Source organism: Vicia villosa, linkage group LG2 (assembly GCF_029867415.1).
Source record: "Vicia villosa cultivar HV-30 ecotype Madison, WI linkage group LG2, Vvil1.0, whole genome shotgun sequence".
Lineage (NCBI taxonomy): Eukaryota > Viridiplantae > Streptophyta > Magnoliopsida > Fabales > Fabaceae > Vicia > Vicia villosa.
In genome coordinates this window covers 205,974,915-205,983,783 of record NC_081181.1, presented here as the reverse complement: position 1 = coordinate 205,983,783, position 8,869 = coordinate 205,974,915, and the positions used below count along the sequence as shown (strand labels likewise).

General features: G+C 33.9%; 2 protein-coding genes across 2 annotated transcripts; one reads left to right on the top strand and one right to left on the bottom strand.

The window, feature by feature from the left end:
* The first annotated feature begins 1,622 nt into the window (after positions 1–1,622).
* Positions 1,623–2,965, top strand: LOC131653692 (photosynthetic NDH subunit of lumenal location 3, chloroplastic). The gene is made up of 3 exons (XM_058923953.1): positions 1,623–1,981; positions 2,137–2,423; positions 2,653–2,965. Exons 1-3 carry the CDS (start codon positions 1,693–1,695, stop codon positions 2,767–2,769), a joined length of 693 nt encoding a protein of 230 aa, XP_058779936.1. The 5' UTR covers positions 1,623–1,692; the 3' UTR covers positions 2,770–2,965.
* A 525-nt stretch (positions 2,966–3,490) lies between these two features.
* LOC131653691 (kinesin-like protein KIN-14N) lies at positions 3,491–8,452 on the bottom strand. Its single transcript, XM_058923952.1, has 17 exons — positions 8,065–8,452; positions 7,679–7,931; positions 7,337–7,481; positions 6,950–7,059; positions 6,739–6,858; positions 6,469–6,651; positions 6,170–6,379; positions 6,013–6,087; positions 5,790–5,936; positions 5,564–5,702; positions 5,357–5,466; positions 5,028–5,189; positions 4,691–4,911; positions 4,453–4,534; positions 4,133–4,237; positions 3,942–4,046; positions 3,491–3,804 (listed from the first exon to the last, which is right to left on the bottom strand). Exons 2-17 carry the CDS (start codon positions 7,868–7,870, stop codon positions 3,622–3,624), a joined length of 2,289 nt encoding a protein of 762 aa, XP_058779935.1. The 5' UTR covers positions 7,871–7,931; positions 8,065–8,452; the 3' UTR covers positions 3,491–3,621.
* Between the last annotated feature and the right edge of the window lie 417 nt (positions 8,453–8,869).

The following is an 8,869-nucleotide window of genomic DNA, read 5'->3' as shown; positions in this document are numbered from 1 at the left end:
CCCTTGTGCAATCGATTGCACTCATACAACAATCGATTGCTCCCTATACAAAAGTGAAAAATCATCAATCTCCATTACACCTTTTCGTGCCTCTCTTCATGGAACCTTCTCATTTCATCTTGGCATTTGTTCATGGTATTTCCTCATACTCTTACCATGTTTCAAAAGAGTGTTACTCACATATAAATACAAAGAATTTCAAATCACAAATCACCTTTTTCAACAAAACTTTTTGAAATTTTCAGAATTCACATTGTCATTCTTCAACCTTTATTCAAGATATTTTCTGCACACTTTCATATTATCCAAACTAGAAAATACTTTAGCAATCTATTACTTTAAGTATTGGTGAATTATTGTTATTGTAAGAGAGGATCAATTACATTGATAAATCACTCAAAATGATATTTATCCTACAAACTTATCTACTAAAAAATTCTTGTTATATCCATATCTTATTTTTCAGGATCGTTGAAAATAAGATTGTTTGTATTGTATCCTTGTTTTTCACGATTGTTAGAAACAAGAGAGTCATTAAGGGATGATTGTTCTCTTAGTGTACTTAGTGAAAATCCAAGAGGATTGTTCTTGGTAGTTGTGTTGGTCGTGTATAAGTCCAAACAATAGTGAAATCTCTTTCGTGTTGAAAAGTGACTGAAGTACTCTTGGACTGTGAGTGGAACCATTATACATCTTTGTGTCCTTTATTTTTCTGCACTTTATTGCTTTCTTAACCTCGCCATAAACCACAAAAATGATTCCAACTTCACTAAAAACCGTTAAATTTTAAAAAATCCAGTGTTTAGTGACAATGGTAGCAACAACAAGCCTCAATTGTTGTGGAGAATACTTTGATTTCTGGAAAATTCGGATGAAGGCTCACTTAGAAGCACGAGGAGAAGAAGTATGAGAAGCTGTCCAAAATGGCTCCTTTACTCCTACAACTGTCTTCAATGGTGTTGGATCAGCAAGGCCTAAAAGTTCATGGGATGACGACGATAAGAAAAAAGTTCTAACTGAAAATCAATCTCCTTCAAGGTACACCAAACATGTGTTGATTGTAGTGAATTTATTGATTATGTGAAAAACATATGGTTGACTCCTCATAGGCCTAGATTTGTTGGAGCATGGATTAATCGACTGCTACATTTGGGTAACACCGCGACTAATCAGTATGTTCATAAATTCCTTTACTATGTATTTTTTTTATGTTCATAAGTATCTCTACTGTGTTTTTTTATAGATTGGTTTGATTATATATTTTTATTTTAGGGTTGAGTATGCTCATTGGAAGCTAAAGGAGATGTTTGGTGTTTCGAAAGAGTTATAAACGAGAGTGAAGAAAAATAAAAATATTTAAAAAAATAAATAATTTATATGAAGGAAATTTTGGTCAAAGTAAAATGTTGGGGTAAGGGATTAAATGTAGGGGTATCGCATAAAATTTTCTGAAATATAATGCTCATTTGTCACTCTTATAAAAACTGGCCCAAAATAGATACTCCAAGGCCACTAGGTAAACTAAGCCCTTAAACTTCAAAATCAAAATTACGAAACCATCCTTCACAATGATATCCTTTCTAGTACCACTCAGTGGACACCATAGCACTAGCACTTCCCAAATGGATATGACACAACTATTTCCACATATTTATTTCTCAAAATCAAACACATTTAACTTTCTTCACCAACATGGCTCCTCTAACAAACTTGCATGTAGTCTCCAAAACCTTAGCTCCAATCACATGTCTTCTTCCAAATGCACAAACAATCCTTAGGAAAGGACAAGTAGTTGTTGGATTTCTTGGAAGCAAAACAAAGAAATCATCAGAATGTGACTCACTTCACACTACAAGAAGAACAGCTGCATTAAGCTTTGTTTCTTTAGTCCTTACATGGCAATTCAATGAGAAGATTTCACTAGCTAAGGATAATGGATTCTGGATTGATGGTCCTATTCCAGAACCAACAGTCACTAATAGTAAGCATAATTTCTAGTACTACTAATGTATCATGTTTGGTTAATGTTTATGTTTCACTTGTCATTGGGACAATTATGAGTGTGTTTTTTTTTCTTGCTGTCTTTTTTACTATGTTCTTTTGTTTTTTTGATGAGAATGATGATGATTTTGTTAGATATTGCGAATGAGAAAACGGGGACGCGATCGTTTATTAAGAAGAAACTCTACATGGCGAATATTGGAGCGAAAGGAAGTGTTTTTAGGATTAAGAAATATGCGTTTGATCTTCTTGCAATGGCTGATTTGATTGGACAAGACACACTCAACTATGTTAGGAGGTACCTAAGACTCAAGTCTACTTTCATCTACTTTGATTTCGACAAGGTTATCTCCGCTGCTCCGGTTGATGATAAGCAGCAACTCACTGACATGGCTAATAAATTGTTTGATAATTTTGAAAAGGTATGTTCAAGTTTACCCTCCAAAAATATTAGAGACATAGATTGTTTTAAATTGCGGTTAGGCACGGTTACATTGTTCTATTGTGCCTGATGCGACAATTGTGCCCTGATGCGGTCACAATTGTAATGTTAGTTATACTATGGTTGCAATTGCGATTGTTGAGTGCAATTTAAAATTATGTGAATGATTGTTTGATTAATGAATTGAATTTATGATGTAATGATTACAGCTTGAAGAAGCTTCAAGGAACAAGAATCTAGCTGAAACACAAGCATGCTATAAGGAAACTGAAGTTATGCTTAAAGATGTCATGGACAGGATGACCATAATGTATAAAACAATTTGACATGATTTTTATTAAGCTGTGTTATTATTGCTCTTATTATAAAACCTTTTTTTTTTCTTTTCCATTTTTGATTTTTCATTGTTGATTGGGATAAAGACCTATATCTTGTAGATAGATAAATGTTATGCATAGATGAATTTCTACAAATTGTCAATTGTATGAGCTTCATTAGTATCAAAATATTTAGTCCATTAAATTTGACTTGGATAACAGTATTATAGTTTTTTTAATATATATCAGGAATTGACACTTTACCACAAGGTATGACCAAATTAATTGACATATTAAATAATCTATTAATGTTGCTTACTTTGCAAGAACTCAAACTTAAACTAAGACTTCTCACCACATCAAGCTTAGGTATACTGCATGTTAATATGTCAACATTTGTATTGCAGGTGATCCTTCAATGTATTCCCATTTAATTTCTAAAATTGTGTTAAAATTAATTAATAATGCTGGAGAGTCCGATGAGCACCGAAAATGTCAATGATCTAATCGTTCTCACTTTCGCCATAATTTTTTTTATCTATCTATTTTTAATCCATTAATCTCAATATCTGTGCATCAAGTTTGACTAATTCCTCGAAAGCAGTCATGATAAATAAGCCTAGTAGTTTACTGATAAATATAATGCAGGCCAGGGTAGGCCGAATAAAATTATGATTATACAAGAAGCAGAATCGCAAGTGGAACTAAAAGAACACGAGAATAGAGTGTCTTTAACTAAATGCAAAGTACTTAGTAACTTCTTCACTATACAAAAGCTATATGTATGATGTTAGGAATTTAGAATTAAGTTATTCAAATAGGTTAAACCAATATATTCATGATTTCATCTGTCTTATAAGATTAGAAATAGCTCAGGCGCGATTCTGCTGGGCGGCCGTTGGTGGTGGTGCGACGAGGTGTGCCAATTTCACACGCGTTTACTCTTGATGCGAACCGGAGTGAGCATAGCGACTCTCCGGATGAAGCTTGGTCAGGAGAGATGTTTACAAACATTAGTGTCTTTGAGTCTCCACCTAGACAAGGCTGTTTCAACAAAGTAGTAAATTAATTAGATCATCTCCAAGTTATAGACAAGCTTATAGAAATAGCTTATTTATAAGCAATTTATCCAAACAGAACCTTAGCTTATATGTTTAGGACTAATAAGAAAGAAAAATCACCTGAAGTAGGTATGTAAGCTTTGAGTTTCTGAATGGAATGTGATCCTCCTTCTTGGCCAAGGCAAATATAACATCACTTAATGATGACAAACTTTTATTTATTGCCTAAGTACAAGAGAAAGAAAGTTTAGATTATTATAAATCAAATTAGAACTATATGAAAATCGAAAACATCGTATGGTTTTACACACTTGAGTTTCTTTTAATCGGTCCCCGGTTGAGCCACTCCTTGAAAGACGTTCACTCCCAGCGAGATCAATGAGGTTGAGAATACCTTGTACTTGTTGGTCAGTGCTCTAGCAGAACAAAGAGATAATAAGTCGCAATTTGGTGCATGTTAGATTGATCCAAACAACTCAATTAAGCGCTTATAAGTTATAAGTCAATTCAAACAAGTGTTGATGCCAATATATCAGCGCAAATAAGTCGATTCAAACAAGTCCTATGATAGACACTGAGGCGGGAATAAGAAACATGGTTTTGATTATTAATAAAAGAGAAATATTCGAACCTCGTTTACACCGTATATTCGAAGAGTGAATACGAAATGACTTCTTGAAGATTGTTCATTCATCTGAGTTTTTCCCACAGATCTAAATAGAAATAAGCAGAAAAACATAGTCAAACTTTCCATCCAAAACCAAAGTGTCTTAACACGTTAATCTTAATCTTTTTCATAAAGCAATAACAAAAACAGATTGAGAAATGCGATATAAAGATTACGAAGGAATCTTATATGATGTAATAACCTGCTGTTTGCGGCTTGGTTTAAAAGAAACGCGACCTCTTTTACACTCTGAACATCAACCACTGTAAGATCAGAAACATGTGTATTTCCACTGGCATCGTGTTTGATTGTGTATTGCTTCCCGGGAGTACCGTTTTCTACTCGGGTTGCATCTGACGCAGACTTATTTGTTGTAGACAACAAATCGCGAATCGTTTCATTGTATATTTCCAACATTGACACCTGTAAATGGTTACGAATGAAAAACCTTATTAGATCGATATGTCATGTTTAAAAACATGTAGACATTGTAATGATGAATGAACTACAAGGAAGAATGAAAAAAGACGCTTTATCACCTGCATTTCATATTTCCATCCTTGTGGTTGTTGAGACTGTTTAGTTTGAAATATTTGTTCGAGCGAACGAGGTATCAAGCCCTTTTCGCCGGGGTGTCCAGGCCTGCCCATCATTGTATAGGTTTTTCCCGAACCTGTCTGACCATACGCGAAAATGCAAACCTGGAAAAGAAAACGTCTCAAATTTTGAGAAACATTGGTGCAAAATCAATACACATGCATAAGCCCTTATAGCACAAGTGTTTATCGTATAAGTACTTATGTATAATAAATTTCTATAACCAAAGATAAAATAAAGTCGAACTGTTTTCATCAGGAGCACTTATTACCTTATAACCATCAAGAGCACTTTGCACAAGCTGAGAAATTTCGGTAAATACTTCTTGTTGCGATGCATCAGGGGCGAAAACTCTATCAAATGTGAAAGAATGTTTTTGTCCTAAAAACAGCAACATAAGTAATCAATATAAACGAATAAGCTAAAACAAGCATTCACCCATCAGAAGAACACGAAGCCACATCATCACAAGATATACCATTTTGTGCCAGTTCAACGCCTCGTCCGGAAGCTTCCATGGAGGTAGGATATGATATAATCTTTCCTTCTGTGTTACAACCTTCCTCGGGTAACAAAGGCCGCACTCTACAGAACACACGGATGTTTCCTTTCAGTTCCTGTCAAAATGAAGATTAGAACTTATTAAGGAATTGATTTTACTTCAATGTTAATTTTCATAGACAAGTTTTGGCTCAAGGAGTTACCAAAATGGTATTATGTAATTCTTTCCTCAGCTTCTCCCCTTCTATAAGTTTGTATTCTGCATCTGCCAATCGTCTTTGTAACTCATTTACGAGTTTTTGTTGCCCTTCGAATTCTGTTCTTGTCTCAATAGCAGATATATCACAAACCTGAATGAAGAACAAAAACCATTATATCATAAAGTTCGACGAAACGGTTTTTTCTTCTAAGTTTATGCTACGTCACCTCGAGTTTGTTCTCTGCAAACGTTAACTTCTCTTGTAATTCCATTATATGATTATCTTGAAAAGTACATTTTGTCTGCACAGGAAAATTATAGCCTCGTTCATGTCTACGTAATAGAAAAAGTATGTTACCGAAACGTAACCCGATAAAAACCAACCTCCAATTCCTTTGTTTTCATGGTCAAGTTGTTCAATTCGGAACCGGACTTTTCGGAAGAATCCTTAAACTTGACTATCTCAGTACTTAAAGTTTGCACTTGAGATATTTGTCGATCCCGATCGTCCCTCACTTGTTGCAGCTCGCTTCGAAGGGACGTAACTTCACTCACAAAAGCGTCCTTCTGTTTTGTAGCTTCTTCTTGAGAAGCCTAATGAAAACAATCAATGAAACTTCGTAAGACTTCTAAGTTGCATACTAATCAAAACACGGTTTTCTGAAAAGTCGTAGTATATTCACCATAGACAAAGTAAGCTGGCCTTTCAACATAGTAAGATTTTCCACTACGGTCGCTTTCTCTTTCTCTACACGCTTGAGATCACCTTCAACCGAAGAAAGCTCAGAATGAAGTTTTCCATTGTATTGCTGCAAGCTTGTTATATACTCTTGTAGTCGCTTATACATGTCATTGAGCGATGTTATCTGCAGAAATTCATCGATACATACATTTTAACAACAATTTCATGACAGGACTTGTTGAATTGATCAGATTATGATAGTTAATTATACCTTCTGATTTGCGGTTTGAAGCTCTCGTTGAGCTCTACCAAGATCTTCTGATAACGTAGTTTGCGACCTTTCAAAGTCAAGCCTAGCTTCTCTTTCTTTAACAAGAGATTCCATCGCAGCCTTGTGTTCCAAAAGATAATAAGAACAACAAGTTTAGCATAATAAACAATTCCAAAACATTTTGCGTATAAAAATTGAATATCTTTCTTACCGATTTATCAGTTTCTTCCTTCACTAATTTCTCTTGCAAAGAAGTGCAATTCCTTCTCATTTCTGTTATAATTGAATTCAGTTCTTCTTCCTTGATTTTTAGCAGCAACTCTGTGATTTAAATGAATTAACTAAACAACATTAATACATACAAATAGTGAGAATTTTCTAGCTTAACGAGAGGTCATGGGTTTGAACCCAACCCTGGGCACGCAACACTGTTAAATTCTCTTGAGGGAGAATTATGCCGCCCATTGTGGTTTTCCCTGACTCGAGAGATTAGTCTATGCAATTGCGCGCAGAGGATATTTGGTTTCTAGCAAAAAATAGTGAGAATTTTCTAAAATCAAAAAAGGCAAAAACTAATTATAACAATAAAAATCCTTACCTATTTCCATGCATTTTTGTTGAGACAATTCCAATGAACTCTTTAACTTCTCTTGCTCTAATGAGTAGCTCAACTCAAGGTCTTGGAACCATCTAATACAAACCTTAAGCCTTTTTATATAATCAATCATATTTTCACATCTTTCCTAAAAAACACAAAGTATGATAGAACATTAAATTCCCTTTGATCCAAAACCTAAAACAACCAAAACAAACCCAATAACACTAAATACACAACAGCAAGTATTAATTAAGTGACACTAATAGTCATTTTACAATCATTCAAAAGAGGATTTGAACGAACTCGTTCGCTCGAGATTACAAGATCAAACTCTTAACAAACCTTGTAATTAAATCTGTCTTTCCTTTTGGATTTCTCATTAAGAAGAGCCTCAACATCATCTCTTGTGAAATCCACAAAGCTTCCATAATCAGAACCAGCATTGCTTGGTGGAGTACTACTTGGACCAAGTTCATGTCCACCATTTCCAAATCCATAAGAGAGTCTTCTTCCATTCATTGGAGTACCAACCATTTTTTCTCCTCTTAACACCTTCACTCTATGAGAAGGAGAATTTCATTCATCACCCAAAAACCTTTGGAAAAAAACATCATAAAAATTACATTTTTAGCCTTGGAATCCCACTTCCACTGAATAAAAGTGAGAAAACACAACAACCCATTACTCAAAATGGAAAATAAATCATGGGAAAAGAGAAAAGTTTGTACCTTTGAAAACTTTGAAGGGGTTGAAGGTGTGAATGTGAGAGATATTATTATGAGTTAAAGTTACGGTTTTTGAAGATGAAAACTTCACTGCAGAGAGTGAGTGAAGAGAGAGAAAGAAACTAGCTTTGTGGGACCATGGATTGTCTTCAAAGCTAACAAGCTATCAAAGTGAGTTGCTTCAAGGAGAAGAGAAGAGATTGGTGGTGATGATCCACACAAACACAGAGAAAAATCTTCAAAGAGAAAGAAGAGAATGAGAAAGTTAAAGGGTTACTTAAAAAGTAGAAAAAGGTAGAAAAATAAAATAAAAAGGTTATTGTTTTTATTGTGATTGTTAATGTTATCACTTATGTTGTTGTTATGTTGGTAAATGGAGTTCCAATAGATTGTAGATCTGATTGTGTTGTGTTTGGTACTGTTTGTCAGTGAGGACATTGTTTAGATTTTTACTGCCTTGAGTTTTTTGAACTTCTAAAATAAGCTCTTCCCATCACGTGGTGTAAGATTCGTTCTTCCATGCAATTCGTTAATTATTATTAGGTTATTTTTGAATATTTCAAAATGAGAAAAAACAAAGTTGAGCAGAATAAAATAAATATATAATAAAATAAATATAAATTTTTATTTAAATTGAAGGATAAAAAAATTTAAATTTAAGAATGCAAAAAATAAGCAAAATGAGCTAAACTTAATTTATTGAGTTTAGCTCTATTTCATCTTTTTAATTAATTCAAATACCTAAATATAAATTTTTTTTATTTCATCTTATTCTATTAGTTCAAATATAATCTTAATTATAAAAAAT